General features: G+C 55.7%; 1 protein-coding gene and 1 long non-coding RNA gene across 2 annotated transcripts in view; one reads left to right on the plus strand and one right to left on the minus strand.

Annotated features, from left to right (window-relative positions):
- Nucleotides 1-871: 871 nt before the first annotated feature.
- LOC141419214 (uncharacterized) overlaps nucleotides 872-17,571 on the plus strand; it is a 35,081-nt gene continuing 18,381 nt past the window's right edge. The window contains exons 1-2 of the mRNA XM_074061683.1: nucleotides 872-1,355; nucleotides 16,110-16,185. Of these exons, the coding sequence (XP_073917784.1) occupies nucleotides 872-1,355; nucleotides 16,110-16,185 (560 nt within the window). The remainder of the gene's footprint in view (nucleotides 1,356-16,109; nucleotides 16,186-17,571) is intronic.
- LOC141419291 (uncharacterized) lies at nucleotides 2,635-5,957 on the minus strand. Its single transcript, XR_012444075.1, has 3 exons — nucleotides 5,596-5,957; nucleotides 5,225-5,397; nucleotides 2,635-4,889 (listed from the first exon to the last, which is right to left on the minus strand). It is a non-coding gene; the product is annotated as an uncharacterized lncRNA (long non-coding RNA).

Raw genomic sequence — 17,571 nt, forward strand, 5'->3', positions numbered from 1 at the left:
GTGCGGTGGTAGCCACAGCTCCTGGGAGGCGGTGCTTCTGGAACCCGGCTGAGCGCTCTCTGGCCAGGCAGCTCCCTTCTTTGGGAGGCAATCAGTTTGCAAGGGGTTAACAGCGTTGCTCGTGAACTTGGCCTGTCTGTCTGGCTCGTGATAGATGTGAGACCCGCTGACAAGTTCAGCCGGAGGGACCTCCCCTGCTGTGGTGGTTCAGAGAAACATACACAGGCAGGAGGGGACCGGGGAGAGCCACAGGGGCGTGCGAGGAAGGGAATGGTTCAGCGTGGCAGGCGCTGTCTGCTCGCGCCTCCTCTTGACCTCTCGCCCCCCTTTGCTGTCGCTTCCCAATATCATCTTGGAGCAGTAAAGTTTGCAGAGGCTCCGCGCTGGACGTCCCAGACAGTACCCTAGCCCGCCCCAGCGGAGCCTGCTGGGCGGGGAGTAGCCGGGCGCCGGGAGTCCGCCTGGGGAGCCCAGGTTCAGCATTTGGACAGCGACCCGGGGCCGTCTGCGGCCCAGCGAGTTCGCAGGTGCACAGCCCGGGGGTGGGGGTGGGAGGATGGCGCTGGGTCTTGAACAAGCACGACCCAGCCTGAAAGGCATCCCTAGCTCCGAATGAGACTCATTTCCTCGAGCTAAAAGATCCCTTCCGCGCTCACATGGGGGGTGGGTGGGGGGGACCCCGGGAGCGACCAATCCCTCGTGGATACCCTCAGCCCCCACTTAGAAGTGGGAAAACATAAAACGCCCCCTTTCCGCCCAGCGCGTAGACGCCCCTCGTCTCCTCGGCTCTCCATCCATTCTTTGGGATCCCTAAGCCTGGAGCTGCCAGCGAGGCTTCCAACCCGCAGCTCGCCACCACCTCCCAGGTCCTATGGGTGAGCCCGGCGGTGCGGGCCGTGGGGGGCGGGGAGGGCTGAATGGCGCCGCGCGCCTACCCGGGAAAAGCCAGGACGCGAGCTGGGTTGGGGGAGGAAAGGCCGGGGCGCAGGGTTGGGGCCCCTCACCGTCTGCCTCCGCCCCCTCCATTCCGCACTGGTGGGGTGAACGGAGCGGGAGGGGGGCGGGGGGAGCCGCGCTGACGTCACTGCGGGCCGTGCCCGCTCGAGAAGGCGGCGCTGGGAGCCGCTCAGAGCCCGGAGAAGCGGCGCGCAGCCAGGAGCCCCCGGCGCCACCGCTGCCCATGCCTGCTTCCCGCAGCTTCGGCCATGCGCCGGTGCGGGCAGGGGAGCCTGGAGGGCGGCCCGATCTGGGCCTGAGCCTGGGGACTCGCCTGATCAGGGGCGGTGAAGCCACCGTCACGGCAGCCGCCCCACCCCCGCCGTCGCCTCTTGGGGCCCCGGCCCCCTTCCGGGTCCGTAAGTGCCACTGCCCGCTGGGTCTCGGCTAGGCTGGGGAGAGAGGACTAGGGCGCCAGGGCGGTGGCCTCGGCTAAAGCAGCGGCAGGGAGCTGGGCTGGACTGGGAGAGCGGGCTGGGGCATCGCTGCCCGGCACCCTTGGGCAGCTCGCGTGGTTGGGGCTTCCGTTTGCTGAGGGGTGAGCTCTGGGTGCGGATGAGAGACGGGACTCATTCATCCCTGGCAAACCTGTCAAGACCAAGGTCAAGGGTCTTGGGACAGTGGGAAGCATCCGAGGTGAGGACTTTGGGTGTGCAGAAAGGGGTCCGATGGAAGTTGTGGGACTGAAGACAGGTTTGGGGTAGAAGAATGTTTTCGGAGTGAAATTCCAGGGAATGGGGAATGAGAAGTTCCCCCTCTCTCACTCCTATTTCAGACTTCCCTCTGCCTTCTCATCCCTTCCCCCACAAAAATAATAACCAAGAAAGTGGCTTCCTGAAAAAAATATTTTGAGAAAAATGCAACACACAGCACCCACTCTAGACAAGATTTATGGCGTGCTTTTTCCCCTTCTGAAATGAGAAGTTTGGAAACCCTTTCTGTTCCACTCCCCACTCTGTGCTCTAGAACGGGCCTTTGGATCTGACTGTGGGCACCTTTGCAGCCCTTTCCAGCCTAGGCTCCTCTGAGCTGGGGAGAATGAGACTGGGGTGAGAAGCTTCTGAGGAGAAAGAAGTCTGGTCAAGGCTGGCCCTGGCAGAGCTGGGAGGGACCAGGAGATCAGATCCAAGGAGCAGAACATGGATTTAAAAAAAAAAAAAAAAGACACTGAGCCTTTGTGGCAGGGGGGGAAGTGGAGGTGCTAAGCAGCCTGAAGGGGAGACCCTTTTTGTGGAGGAGGGGAATTCTTAAGTCATGGAAAAGAAGAGGATGGGATTTGAGGGTCTGGCTTTCAGACCTCTGTCCTCCTTCTGGACGGAGGCCAGAGGTAGGCTAAGTGGGTACCGAGGTGGGGAGATGGGGGGTGTCATGAAAGTTGCACCTCAGGAGCCTGCATTACTGATGTTGGCTGCTGGAGACCCCTAAAAAGGGTGTTGCTTTGCCTAGGCCTTTTTTTCAAGAGGCAGGTTGCTGCTCAGCCCAGACCTCCCTGGAGCCCACACCCTGCCTTCCTACCCCTAGGCTGCTGAGGAGAGGGGCTGGATGTGGAAGCCAGAGAGGGCACTGCAGCCCAATTGGCCACATGTACACGAAGGTGGAGGCCCAGCCAGCCCCTCTGGGTGCAGGGAGCGGACTTCATCTGAGCTGCCCTAACCTGGGTCTCTCAGCTAGCAGCCCTTCCAGCCTCCAGACAATAGGCAGATCAGCTTAATGAAAGCTTGGGCTTGATGAAGCATTGAGAGAGGGAGGGAGCAGTGGGGAAAGGGTACCTAGACTTAGCTTGGATTGTGGCTGGAGATACAGTGTCTTAATTAAGAAAGGAGCCACCAGTTCTGGGCTGAAGCTGTTCAGCTGCTGTGCCTCAGCCTCCCAAGCTTCTGGATTTGGGCAAGACTGGTTACAAGACAATGTGTCTTTCTGCATAGGATATTGGCTAAGGTTTGAACTGCCTCCTTTCCTTCCCTTTAACCTTTTAACTTGCTGCATCCTGAAATAGAAGGCACACTCCTGTGGGTTGGCAGGGCCCCTGCACTGAGCTGTGTGGAAACTTGGGCCAAAGCCAGCTGGGGGTTCATGTAGCTGATAGGGCCAACGTGTACACAAGGGTACTTGTGTACACACATGCATGCACAAGCAAGGTACCAGTCACCTGCCTTAGGCTGGCTGTATGGGCCACGTGTGAGAGGGAGTGTTGTGCAGGTTTCTGGGTGTTTCTGTAGATCTGGGTATGGGAATTTACAGCCAAGGAGTTCCCTGTTCCTCGGTGGAGGTTTGATTATGAAAGATGGAGTCTCTGGCCTTCAGTGGTGGTGCCTTGGTGCCTCATCTCTGGGCTCTCTCTCTGGCTGTTTGCTTCTGCTACTATCCAGAGGTGCCTCTGGAGCGCAGGTTGGGGACCACAGCAAGGAGACCTTGGAAGTTCCAGCAAGTGAAACTGCAGAGAAAGAGACCTGATGGGTGGTTCTCAGACCATGGCCAGGGCCTAGCAACTACCAGTGTGCTGGCCTGAGCACCCACTGGCTGTTCTTTGGGACTTAGTCACTGCTGGGGCTGTAGCCAAGGCCAAGGGTTTGGCATGGGAAGAAGTACAGGAAACCCAGACCCAGTCCGAAATGCAGGTGAAGGGGCAATCAGGACCAAGGTTGGTTGGGTTCTTCCTGCTCACGCTTGGAATTGGCCCGCCCAGCAGCCTGCTGCCCTTACCAGGCAGTGCCAGCCCCACACAAAATGCCTCTGCCTGCTGTTGACCTGGATGGCTTTTCCAGGTCCTCTTAAGGAGAATGTGGATAGTGACCATGGACAGTACAGCTGTCCTGCCCCACCAGATCAGCCTTGAACCTTAAGGCCCAGTCTCACTGTGGTCTCCTTCCTGAGAGTGAGCCTACAATGCCTCCTGGGTGCACCCAGGCACTGGAAGGTAGAGCAAAGAGGTCGCTGATTCTAGGACCGGTCTGGAGCAGGGCGTGGGAGCCTCTCCCTGGCTGCCCTCACCTGCTACCCACCAAGAGACTTGGTTTCCCAAAAAGGCAACACAGATGTGATGCTGGTGACGATGGCCTCCCACATATGAATTGAATCCAAATCGAGCTTTTAATTTTTCTCCCAGAGCCTCAACCAGCCCTAGACTTGCAGGCCCGGCCTCCCGCGCGCGCTGTTACTGTGAGGCTCGCTGAGGAGCCATTTTGTGCAGCAGTCTGCTTAACTTACACTCGGAGGGGGCTTGATCCTCGTTCTCTCTTTCCCCTTGCTCCCCTTCTTCCCTCCCTCTCTATCCGGTGAACCCTGCTTTGACACCTCTCCCTGCCTCTGCAGCCCCACCCTTCCCACCCCAGGGTGGCCCAGAAGGACTGGGGCTCAGGAGGCCGCCCACATGTACAGACACACATCTAGAAGGGAAGAGGGTGTGGGTTCCTGGAGCTGTAGGAGGAGGGGAAGCAAGGGGCGCTCCCAGTTATGGAAATCCTTTGGAATTAACTGTCTCAGGTCCAAATTCGGGAGGTTCCTTCCCGAGTCTTGTGTTTCTCGGCTGTTTCTGCTCTATCTGGCCCTTGTTCACCCTCTGGAGAGGTGGGTTTAGGGGCAGGCGTATTAACATAGGCCGGGTTGGTCACAGGCTGGTAAGGATGGTAGCAGAAGGCAGCCCACCTTGGATTTAGGGTCAGGACAAAAATAGAACAAATCTGAAGCCAGTGGCAGTGTGGGGGAAGAGGTGCTTGTCAAAACCTCGCGCTTGACAAAATCCAGATATGTGTCATTTTGAGGGGAGAATACAGGAAAAAGGGTTATTTAGAAAAATTGTGAAATCCTTTCCACACCACCACCTCTCAGCTGCTTCTTTCAAAACCATCCTGCAGGGGTTTGCTTGGCTGAGAATGGTCGAGCACCCCAGGTACCTGCAAAAATACATCAGAATGAGTACCTGCGCCCAAGCCTGTGGTGCTCTGGGTAATAGGGTAGCAGCAGGACTCTCTGGGGCTCCCTGATATTGACTGCTGGAATCCAAGAATCTACCAGCTTATTCCATGCCTGAATCTCTTCCCAAGCTCTTTGATTTAAGATTTTTCGGGGGCTCTAGGAGCAAATATATTGCATTCTTCACATTTAATCTTTTGCCTCTCCGGGCTGACTGGCAATCAGAGGGGCCCAAAGTGGGAGGGTAGCCACAGCAGCCAGGAGAAAGGGAGTGGTGGCTAGAGTGAGCACGAAGGGGCACCCAGGGGCTACTCACATCTGAAGGTTGCCAGTTCTGCGGCCAGGCTCAGTTCTGAGATAGCTCTGGGGAATCCAAGGGAGCAATCCTTTTGTCCTACTGCAGCCACTTGGAGTGAGTGGGTCAGGTGTGTTCTGAGAGCAGAAGGATGGCACCGGCATGTCTTGTGTGTCCATTTCTCCGGGAAATATCTTGAAGGCGCAGGGCACAATTGATTACACACTGTTAGTGGTGTCTAGGAACAGCCCAGAGAAAAGAGACCCAGAGGAGTGGTACCGAGGGCCAGGGCCAGGGCCTGGTCCGAGTGTAGCATGGCTTAGGAATCTGTAAGCCTGATCTGTGTGGGACACTGAACCCTACACGACCAGGACACTTAATCTCTCTCCTACCTCATTTTCCACCGCGTGGACTGCAAAGTGCTGGGCAGGGATCGAGAAAGAAGTTTGAAGATGCAGTAGCTCCGGTTCTCACCTCCCAAGCGCGCATTTGGTTTGCTCTGTAGAGACCTTCACCACGCCCCACGACTCGTGTACCCAAACCTCTTCATCCGAGCACCCTTGGTTCCCTAACTCTGATGGTCCGCGGTGGTTGCCGGGCATCCTAGTACTTGGGGGGGGGAGTCAGAGGAGTTTGGGAGAAAGGCCGGACAGTGTGCATCCGAGACGCGCAGTCCTAACGCTTCAGAGCGCGGAGCCGGCGCTCCCCTGCCCTCGGGGCGGGGAAGCCATGAACGCCGAGGCCATTGTAAGGCAGGGTGGTGCCGAGCGCGGGAAGGGGGCTGGGATTTGAATGGAATCCTGCGATTGGCCGATCCCTGGACTGACGTCACTTCCCCGCGGGGCGATTAGCCTGCGAGAGGAGGGCTGGCGGTCCAGTGCGCCGGGGGCGGCCCGGGCGCCCGAGGTTGCCTAAGCGCACGGCGCGGGTGCCCTCAGGGCGCCCCGGGAGGCCGTCGGAGCGGGCCGCGGGCGCACGGAACGGGGAGGCGGAGACGAACGAGCCGGGAGGGCGAGGGAAGGAGGGAACTGGGCGGGGGCTGCCGGCTTCGGTTGTGGGAGTCAGCGTGTCTGTGTGTCCGTCTGTCCCCTCTGGCTCTCCGCGTGCGCCCCGGACTCCGGGAGCTGCGCCCGCTCAGGCCCCCGCGCCGGGCCGGCGGCGGCACGAGGGGCCCACAGCGCGGCAGCTGCGGTGGCGAAGGGAGGCCCGTTTCTCTCTTTGGTTATCTAGCTGTATGAGTGCCACAGAGCCGTCATAAAGCTAGATAACCGAAAGTAGAAATGACTCTCACAACTTCTGCGTGCGATCGCCCGCCGGCCGCCCGACCCGGCCCTCCAGAGCCAGAGGAACCAGAGGACCCCAGCCCGACGGAGCGGCCGCGCCCGGACCAGGTACCGACCTCGGTGCTCCGGAGACACTTTCGGTGCCCAGGAGGAACTTGCCAGCTTTCCCCCTACTCCTCCTCTTTCCGCGTCCCCCCATCGCCATCCTCCAGCGTGAGAGCTGGAACCCCAAAGTGGAGCGGAGTAGGGGAAGGGAGGGGTCTGGGGTTGCGAAGGAGTCGCTGGCGGGGAAGGCGCCGGCCTTCGCCTTCACCCCATAAATCAGGCTGGAACAATCCGCGCCCAGAGCTGCAGACGGGAATATTTTGGGATGCAAATGCGATGAGAGGAGAGAGAGGGAGAGAGGAGAGAGAGAGAAGAGGAAAGAAGAGAGAGAGAGAGAGAGAGAGAGCAGGGGGTGGGGGTGGGGTGGGGGTAGTGAAGGGGTGGACAGGGGGCTGCCCTGCCGCTAACAATGCGGCCTTTATCGAATTATTCGACGAGTCGGCCCCTGAGCGCCATTAGCATACGGCTGGGGGGTTGCTGTAGCTTCGCCCCTCGGTGAGGTCAAGTTCTTGATAATTTGATCACTTTTCACCGGCTCTGGCAGCTGCCTTTGTGTGCAGTTGGGGGGTCTGTGTGCACCGTGAAGCGGAGCAGAACTGGCGGGGAGTGCGCTCAATGGCAAGGGGCCGAGGCGGGGGCCTCCCTCCCAGACCGTCCGGCCCTGCCCTGCATACAAACCAAGCGCCTGCGGGTGGGCGGGAGGGATCAAGCCCAGCCCCCGGTTACCTCTTTGCCAGCCTAGGCTGGGCCGGTCTGCCGGGCCTCCCCAACTTCCCGAAGCAGGCAAGGCTCTCTGGAGCGCCCCTCCTCCCCACCCCAAGAAGTGGCAACATAAGATGTATTACAATGTCTAGCAAATAAAAAGCAATTGGGGGAAATCTGAATTCCGTTCCCATGGCAACCCAATGCTGCACACCGGCCACGCAGGCTCCTGGTCCCTCTTAGCTGGGTGCAGGGAGTGGGACGTGCCACTGCTCAATGCATGGGGGTCCTGGCTAAGGTCCTTTTTGAGGTTTTATCTGCCATCAGGTCACTCTCCTTCCTGACACTGTCCTCCCTTGGCTTGTCCTGAAGTTTGGGGCTCCTGCAGCTTGGGAAAACCCCTTGCGCTCCTGCCCAAGTGGCTGTAGACCCAGCTAGGAACCTTGCTAGGATGCAGGGAAGAAAGGAACCAAAGGAGGTTCATCGCACTCCCAGATGGCTTTTGAGTGTGTGGGTGTGTAAGTGCTCTGACACACAGGCCGGGAAGGACTTGAGCTACCCCTCTCCTTTTCTCCCATACCTCTGAGGACATAGCTGAGGGTTGGAAGTGACTCCTCCAGGGTCAAACAGCTCAGAAGGGCAGAGCTGGAGCCTAGGTCATCGTACTTCCATCTTGCACCCTTCATTCCCCAGAGCCACTGCATCCTTACTTAGAAGGTTGGTCTCCTCCCAGCCTCTACCCAGAACCTGCTTAGTCCCCTTGTAATAATAGAATTTTTTCCCTGTCTTTGCTCCTCCAAGCCCTTTTTCGTCTTTGCTGAGCAAAATTATTTTGAAAAAAAAAAAAACATGTTACATGTGTAAAAGGCAAAAATCCAAATGGTACAAGAAGGAATCCCACTGGCTCTGGGGAAGAACTCTATGGCTGAGGTAGATGGTGTAAGGGTATTTCTGTGCTGTTACCTTTTGAATTTTGAACCCTAGGAATGTGTAGCTAATGACAATAAAATCAAAATAAAAACAAAAGATTGGGCAGCACAAATCAGCTGCTTTCCTACCTCTGTTGCATACCCTCCTCCTAGGTAAAGTATCCACTGGGTGGAAGGTTTTCATGAATCCTGGTGTAGTCCCCTTCTATCTTGAAAGGCCAGTCTCATTCTCTGCTAGAGGCTGGCAGAGGGTCACGTTTGGGGAGACCCTGAGCAGCATCCCTTGGGCCTGCCCTCCCCTCTCAGCTACCTGGGAGCCTGTGTGCTGATGGTGACCTCATTTTGGTGGAAACCAGAGCAGCACTTCCTGCCTGTTTGCCCTGCATGCCCTATCTCCACCTCTCCCTTGGCAGGCTGGGGTTTAGGTAGGCAGGCTTTCCACCTGGGGACTTAAGAGTTTTCCTTTTCACTACTCCCACTCTTTTGCTGTTTTGCAAGAACCAATCTTTCAGAAGCCGGGGTGGATTTGCAACTTTACAGATGTGACTGCACAGTTCAACTGAGTATTACTTTAAAATGGCCAGGTTCTCCAGATGGCCAGGCCATCTGGGTAGGCCTGAACCCCGGTTGGGGGGGGGGTGCAGTGGAGGAAAAATCCGAGCCTAGGAGAATTCGATATTTTTTTCCGCTTTCTGCGAAAATCTCCTGATGCGAACTTCTTGGGTTAGGGAAAGGGCAGGGATGGCAAGGTGGATGGTGGTGGCGGTGGGATGAGCACAGGGATCCCACACCCACCAGAAGAGGCCTTCAGACAGACCAACCCACCAGCTTCAGGATAATAGGCTTAGTTCTAATAGAGCGATGTTCATAGCCCTTCTGGACACTTGAGGCCCATTGCAGAGGTTCAAAATTGCCATCTTCCTTCCTCTTCAGCCTCTCTGGCTTGCCTGGGCCTGGAGGAACTTGAAGGGCCTTGGGACCTCCTCAGCCTTTCCTCTCCATGCCCGTGCCTTCCCCAAACCTCCTCTGGCCTGTGGCTCCCCAAATGTGGGCTTTACTGTTACTTGCAGTTGGTGCATCTCTCCATCAAACCAGGCTTTGGGGATCCTGAGAACGCACCGCAACTTGGAAGCTAGGATTGGTTGCGATCTCAAAGATGCTCGTCATTCATCCCTTTTCATTTCACATTGAGAAATATGGCGGGTGATAAGGCCAATGGCTCGCCAAAAGTGGCACAGCAGGCCACGGGCAGGGCAGGGATCAGGGCAGCCACCGCGGTGTGCGAAGCTTCTTTTTCCCTGGTCCACGAAGTCCCGACCTTGAACGCCGTAGAACCAGGAGAGCCAATGCCGGACCAAAAAAAAAAAAAAAAGCTGATGTCAGTAGGCCCGGGACTTCTCCTCCGCCAGTTCGATCTCCCTCCGGGAAAATGGGACGGGAGCGCGGAGGGAGCCAGGCCAGGAGGCCCCAGAGGACCCAACCGCGACGCTGAAAAGCATGCAGGGTTGGAATTAGGCGCTCATTTAGCGAGCGTTACTAATCCGAAGTTACAGCGCTAATTCCCTGATCCCGCCGCTCCCACACGCAGCGCGGGGATTAGAGGCGCGGCCGCCGCCCCGCCCCGCCCTCGCACCCCGGCGGCGCCCACCCCGCTCCCGCCCCGCGCCCTCGGGGCTGCGGACTCCGGGCTAAGCCGTTGCGCCGCGCGCCCTGGCCCGATCGCGCCGCGGGGTGGGCCCGGCCAGCTGGGGTGCGCCAGGCTCGGCATGGGCGCGCTGCTCTGGGGACGGGCGAGGAGTGCGCAGCCACCAGCCCTGGGACGGCGCTGGCGGGATTTCTGCGCCCTCCAGGGCCCAGGCCAGGCGGCGCTGTCCAGAAAGCCGCCAGGATTTCTCCAACCCGGGTGTGCGCACCCGCAGGAGCGGCCCTTTGGAGGCCGCGGCGCCATTTTCATAGCCTTGTTTTCCCCCACTGCGCGTTTGTGTAGCGGGGTGTCTCTGTCCCCATCCCACCTGACTTGAGCTCCCCCTCCCTCCAGCCTGGATAGAGTGACCAATCAGCTCTGGCCTAGGGTGGGATGCGTGTCACCATGGCGACGGCCAGGGCGCCCTGGTAGTGCTACCCATCACATCTTTACTCCACCTGGAAGGGTGTGAAGAAAAGGTGGGGACAAGTGCGGAGTAAGGGAAACAGTGGTACCTCACCTTCACTAACATCTCATTCTGCTTAGGGTCAATTCAGCTGGGTCAAGTGAGGAAATGACTGGTGTGGCCAGGGCCTTGGTAGGGATGTGTTTTGTCTTGAAGCCCATTTTTCATGAGTTTTCCATCTCCTAAGCATGACTTCCCTTTGTCTTTCTCATCTTTGTCCAGAGGTCCATCTTGGTCTATCTGTCATCTTCCATTTCTCTCTTCCTGGGAACATGGTGTTCAGGAGCTCCCCAGGGTCTGTACCCAAACTGCATTGCTGTTAGAGCCTGTGATTTTGGACAAGTCACTTCCCCTCTGAGTCTTGGTTTTCTTATCTAGAAGATGGGCTGCTGGGGAGACTCATCCAAGGAGAGTATACAGTGGGTAATTAATTGTTAGAGCTCTTTCTCACTTAGCAGAAGGAGCAGGGCTCAAAACCTGGGATGTCCTTCCTTTCTCTCCAGGGCTGCCAAGTTTGGTATCTCACAGCTTCCCAGATGCAGCTTTTTCTTTCTCCTCCAGACAGCTGGGGAGGGTCGTTAAAAACAGAAGCAGGGTGAGGGCTGTGGGTAGAACAAAACCTTGGTCAGTGGCTCTGAGAATGGGCCACTGCAGATCCCATAGGGCTGGCTCCTTCCTTCCAGCCCGGTCCGGCTTAAGCACCACTTTAAGTGGTCCGGGCATTCACTGGCCAGCCCCTCACCGCAATTGAGCCGCAGGGGTTTGAAAAGAGGGCCAGGCCCTCAATGACAGGACCTTGGGCCAGGCTAATTGGTTTTGGTTCAAGGGGATAGTGGATTTGTGAAAAGCTCCAAACGGCCTTTCCCACGCCAGAGCCAGGCCATGGCTTTAAGGAGAAGGTTTGGAAGAGCTTGGGACCAGGGGAGAGGGCTGGGAGACAGTTGTTCCCAGCTATGACACTGCTCTGTTGGCCAAATCCTATGTAATTCTTCTGCTTGGAGAGTAGGGATTTGTGGAGCACCTGTGTTCAGGGCAGGCGGATTCTGCAGACTGTGACTAACTTCACCCACATGGCTGTCACAAAAAAAAAAAGAACCCCTCCTCTTACCCTTTGGCACACCTTAGTTCTGGAGAGTTCCTGCCCTCCCTGCAGGGGTCATCCAGTGAAAGAAACCAGAAATGACAGTGTTAATAGTTCTTTCCCCAAAAGCTAGTCCAAACTCAGGCTGTTGGACTCTGAGAGAATCCTTGGCTCTGTCCTGGACCAAGTAGTGCAGTTTGTCTCAAAAAAAAATTTGTTTTAAATCCATCTCTGTTTCTTGAAATGTCCTTAAATCCCCCCTGGGCACTGGCAGACATCAGAGATAAGAAGCAGGAAGCCCTGGTACTTTTTTTTAAAATTAAGATCCAAATGTACAAGGATGTCTGCTCTTGCCTCTTCTAGGACACAATGCACAGGACAAATACATAAGAAAAAAATAACAGGGTCACATATTCCTTAACAGTCTCAAAAATCAAACATTAATTGTGCTATGACTTAAATCTATTTTAACTGGAAATGCTTCCCAAATGTATTTTGCAGTGTACCTATCTGTTTAGACCAAATGATTGCACAGTCCTGTGTGTAATATACCCGTGTGTGTGTGCATGTATATACATATGTATATGTGTGTGTGTGTGTGTGTGTTCATATATACATATAGTCTCTATACAGAATCCTACACTTTTATATTAATAGTCATTGTGGGAGGTGGCTATAAAAGTCAGCCCTATTTATTTATTTTTGCGCGACAGGGATCAAACCCAGGGCCTTCTAGGCAAGTGCTCTACCACTGAGCTACGTCCCAGCCCAGTGCGATTTAAAGTGACATGGCATTGACTGAGACCTGTGCTTCACGGACTATTGTGTGTTGAAGGGAGCATGCCTATGTAATTACCAGCTGAAGAAACTGCCTACCTTTTTTATTATCTTCCAGATTTTTCCCTGTGTTTGCCTACTTGAGCCATATAAGTAGGAGAGAGGTACTTTGAGGAGATACAGAAGTCTGTGTATCCCATTTTCTATCTTTACTTCAATTTTTAATTGCCCAGAGCCTAATTTCTTTGGACCTCTGCTGATTTGCACATTTGAGATTCATGTGTAAATATGCATGTGACCTGTGTGCATGCCTGGGCCTCCTTATCACCAAGTGTGCTCGCTGTCTCTCTCTCTCTCTCTGTTTAAATACAATCCACATCGACACACGACTACGGGCTTACGTATTTGCCTCTTCTGTAGAATCGGGTTAATTTTCCCCTGGCTAATCCTCAAACCCATTAAATTTCCCCCTCCCCGCCCCCACAAAAATGACAAACCCTACCACAGACCACTGGTCTCACCCCACTCCTCCAGCAGGCAGCTCTCCAGGCGGGGTGCTGGAGTGAAGGTTCCTATTAGGCAGACTTCATTAATGTCACCAAGTATATCCTGGCACATTTACTCGTCTACTATGAAGTATTATCATAAATAATTAAAATTAAACTGCACTTGTCAAAATAAATGAACGAAGTAGAGTTAGTGATGTCTTTGCTTTGATTTGCTTGCTGTGGGTTTGCTTATTCACTAATTTAAAGAAAAGAAGAAAGAGAAAAGGAGGAAAGAAAGAACAGACTGCCGTGGGAAGGGCAGAGGAGATGTAGAAAGGAGAGAGAGGGGAAAGCCCTTCAGTCATCTGCCCTTGGGCGTCCAGTCATTAGGGCACTCTGGGAGGCTGGAATGCAGCCTCAGACGTCAGCTCATAATGAATATTGAGGTGTGGATGTGGAAGGAGGGATTTCTTTGTTTACTGAGGAATCGCCCTGGGAATGAGGATTGCCTTTGGGGATTAAGAAGTGGGCTTTGTTTTTATGAAGGGCCTTACTTCTTTTCTGAAGTTTTCTGCAGCTAATTGATTCAATTCAGACATTCCTCCTCCCCAGCCAAGGCTCTGTGTTTGGAGATGCTTACAGCCCTATTTCCCCATCTGCTCTGGCCCCTTTCTCCACTGTGACCCTTGGGAAGGGTGTGAACCTTTGCGTGGAGAAGACCACAGGCTCTGGAGCAATGAGTTAAGGAACAAGACCTTTGTCACGTAAGTGTGTGATGTACAGACATATGTATAGCTGGATATACATGCAGCATGCCTAGAGGTGAAATTTTTATGTAGAAATAGATCATAGGTGTACAGTTCTATGGGTTTTACATCTATGGAACCAATACCCAAGATAGCACAGCTCTCTCTCCAGAAACTTCTCTCCTGCCTCTTCTTCCCAGCCAATCCCTGCCTGCCCCCCTTCTGGGGATCTCTTCTCACATGAATGGAATGTGTGCCAGCACTTTTAAAGAATTTATTTCAGGTCTGGAGGGAGTTCTGTCCTCCGAGGCCTGGCTGAGCAAGTGTCTGTGAGTTCTGGTCTTGGATTAAACACTGTCCCCCCCAGGATAGGTCCAGAAGTTAAACCCATAATTAGATCTGGATGTGTTGGGGGGAGGGGAGCCAGTTTGGGCTAGTCCTGCAGGAAAGCCCAGTTCTCACCCTAGTTCTGTTAATGAGCTGGGGACAGGTGAGCCTCACACATTCCAACTTGGCTGCCTTCAGCAGCATCCAGGAGCTGGTGGTGAGCTATTAATGGAAGGTGCCGGCTTTGTGCTAATTAGAACTTTCTTTCAGCTTCCATCTGTGCAGGCACTGCAGCCCCTCACTGGTCAGCCTCACCGCCCCCACCCCAGCTTGCAACCTAGTTTCTGCAGCACCCCCCCCCCACAACTACCACCTTGAAATAGGGAAAGCTGTGAGCAGAGCTGCTCTCCTCTGTGTCTAACCAGATCCCAGGTCTTCTGTTCTTCGTGTGTTGCAGAAATACACTGGTGGTATTTCAGTGTTCTCTCTTGTTGGGGCTGGAGTTGGACTGAAAGTTGGAAGTTTGGACACCATGGCAGTAGGCTGGTCTTTTACCATCAACTTGTGCTTGCTTTGTAAAAGACCTCTCTGCTCTGTCTGCTGGAGAGTATGCTTTCAGACCCTTATCCTTTCTCAGGTCTGCTTGTATGCACTCCAGCTCACCCTACAGCTACCATCTTTGCTGTCTGGGCGTGGCGGCTGTGTTGCTGGCCCTCTTCTGAAAAAGCCTGTTTTTTTCTCTTTTGCTTGTTTCACCGAAGGACCAATGGATATGTATGTTTTTTAAAAAGGAGGTCGTCTCTTATAGAGGTATATCATTAAAACACACACACACACACACACACACACACACACCCCGTTAACGTCATTTAAAGAAAAAGCACCTCTCAGCGTGGAGCTTGGGAGAGTACAGCTTCTTGCCTGAATATACGGGGAAGCAGAGAGAGCTTCCCTCCCCTGCTCCTTTTACCTCCTAAATCCCCTCGGGTCTCCCTTAAGGTTCTTGTCTAAATATATCCAGCACTTCCAACCAATGCTCCTCCTCCTCCTCTCTTGCTGGAATCATCCTGGTAATAACACAGGTCACCCATTTCTTTGACTGTGTAGACTGGGATTTAAAAGCCAGGAGTGGATTGTTGGCCAGTGCAAGACTTCTCCAGGTTCCTTCAAGGGTGGAGCCCACAAGGGCTGCAGAAATTCCCCCATCATAAGGAGGACAGGAGGACTGGTTCACCTGTGTGGCTTTTTCCGCCCCCCCTGGACTAACAGTTCCTGTTTGAGGCACTAGGGTGGAAGACCCAGGACCATCCAGAACTGAGTTAATAAACTCACACTGCAAATTTCAGAAAGGGCAGGGGGTGGGGCTGGGGGAGGGGAGAAATGCCTGCCTGTGGGGAAGGTTCCTTCACAAGTTTTGTCGTTTGCAACTCAGTGAACTCTGGACGTGTCACCCTCATCTCTCTGGGTGAAATGGGGACAATAGTACCTCCAGGACTTCATATGAGAATTAGTAAAATATACAAATAAGGTGCCTGACACACTGTGGGCAGTGGGCAAAGGTAGCTCAAATGGCAGGTGCACATAACATCCAGGTCTGAAGTTCAAAACTCCATGGGTAGAAGACTGAGTAGCATAGATGCTCAAAGCTTCACGGAAGGGCCCACCTGCTGCCCCTCTCCCCTACAAATGCCATACCTGCTGGATCCAGGAGGACCGGGATTTCAGGAGCACCCAGTGTGTGTGTGGAGGGGGAGGCGCGTGGCAGTAAACCAGTGTAAAGTTCTGAGTGTGCCTGACCAGTAAGGGGGACACAGAAGTGTCTTCAGAGATTTTGAAGGGACAGGATCTGGACTGACTCGCCCAGCAAAGAGGGCCATGTTAGCTCTGCTTACCAGGTATGGGATTTCTAACAGTTGTCCCTTAAGGAAAGCGGCCTGGGGTCCAAGTTCCAGGACTCGCTGTTAGCGTTGTTCAGGGAAAGCAAGATTGTCCCTGGTGTGACGGCGTTAGGCTCTCCCGTTAAGCTGGGTCTCAGGCTAATCGAAATGTCCTGCCTTCCAGGTCCTCCATTCCCGCGCTCTAGCTTGGAGGGACAGAGGGTGGTGCGCGGATACCTCACCCGTTTTCTCTCCCGAGCCTAGGGCGGGAGAGAGCATCCAGTAGTCCCTCTATACTGTGGTCGTGACCTGAAAGGCACGTGTGTCCCCACCTTCAGGCCACTACCACCCGCTCCTTCGAATGACCTGGTGCGCGCTTCCGGACCGACGTGGGGGGGACAACTGACGTCTCTGCTCTGTTTTACGGCCCCTCCCCTCCAGGTGTCTCCAGCCTCCATGAGAGATTCCCGATCCCAGTCTGTACACAAACTCGCGGTGAGCATGGCTCATGGGAGAGGTGAGTGGCCACAGTCGGCGCGGGGGGGAGGAGAAGCCGGGATCCCACACCCCACTCCGTCTTGCGGTGTCTCAGGGCCCGCCCGCGTGTTGGACATTGAAAGATTCCAGGATCGGGTTAGTAGGACGACTGTGCTTTCACCATGGTCACCTGAAAGGTGACCTCCCCCTCCCTCGCTAGGCCCGATCCGAGGTCATTCCCACCTCCACCAGTGCCATGGCTTTGATATACACTGCTGGCTTTTGCGCTTTGCCATATAATTCTGCAGCGCGTGTAGCACCAAATGCGCTCTGATGATTCCGGCTCCGAGGTAGCTACTCGGATCCCTCGGACTTCTCCCCGACCCAAGTCGGAGGCGCACAGTGGCCAGAGCCTCGGCTGGGTATGGAGTGACCCGTTCCCGCCAGCCCGAGGTCAGGCTGACCCAGAAATGGCTTGAGGATCTGAAGCCTGCGCGCCTCCCACTCTCCGGGCTACGGGAAAGGCAGTGACCAGCCCAGACGGTGAAATCGCAGTGGGGAGTGAGCCTGAGCAAAGAATCCTTTCTAAGCATTCACATCCCGTCTACACCCGCGTACGCCCTGGGCCTTCGGAACCAGAAGTGTCCTCAGCCGGGTTCAGGCAAGGGGCGAACCTGGTCAACATGCTCTGACTGCAGAAGGCCCTAGAGTGCCGGCCGCAAAACTAGCGGACAGGCGCATGGATAGACAGACCGACGTAGGAGCGCGGCGCCGGCGGGTCCGCGGCGTCCCCCTAACTCTGCACCGCGGTCCGTTTGGGACGCGCCGCGGACCCGGGAGGCCATTTTGAGAGCGAGGAGCGGCTGCAAGATGGCTGCGTGGGCACGAGGTAGGTGGCGGCGTCGCCTGGCCCGCAGAGCTCCGATCGCACTCGCCCTGATCGCGCGGCCCACGTGGAGCGCGGCCCGGCGGACGCGCCAGGTGCGCCTTACGCGGGAGGCCTCCAGGGCGCACGGCGCCGACCTCCTTCCGGCTTCCCGCCCGCCCAGCCGGGTCCCCGCGCCGCGGCGCTCGTCGTGGCTGCTGCGGAGAAGACCGCGCGGGGCGCAAGCCCGCCTCGCCGGCCGCCGGTGCGGGGCGCTCCGCCCGGCCCGTGCGGAACAATGGCGGTGCTCTGGAGGCTTGCAACCGCGAGCGATCGGAGTTGTTCCAGAGGTGTGCGGCGTTTTCTTGAAACCGCGAGACCAGAGGTGACCAGCAGGCCCGGGCTGCCCTCCAGGAGAGCGTGGTGTGGTCCCGAGGCAAGAACAGCTGAGGGCCCTCACGGTCACATGCAGTCACCTGGGGATGAAGGTGGCCTGGAGCTGGCGCCTGGACAGTGTCTTTGAGCTCTCCCTCTTTTTCCCAGAGACCTTGGCCCAGGGGT

Source organism: Castor canadensis, chromosome 19 (genome assembly GCF_047511655.1).
Source record: "Castor canadensis chromosome 19, mCasCan1.hap1v2, whole genome shotgun sequence".
In the NCBI taxonomy this organism is placed as follows: Eukaryota; Metazoa; Chordata; class Mammalia; order Rodentia; family Castoridae; genus Castor; species Castor canadensis.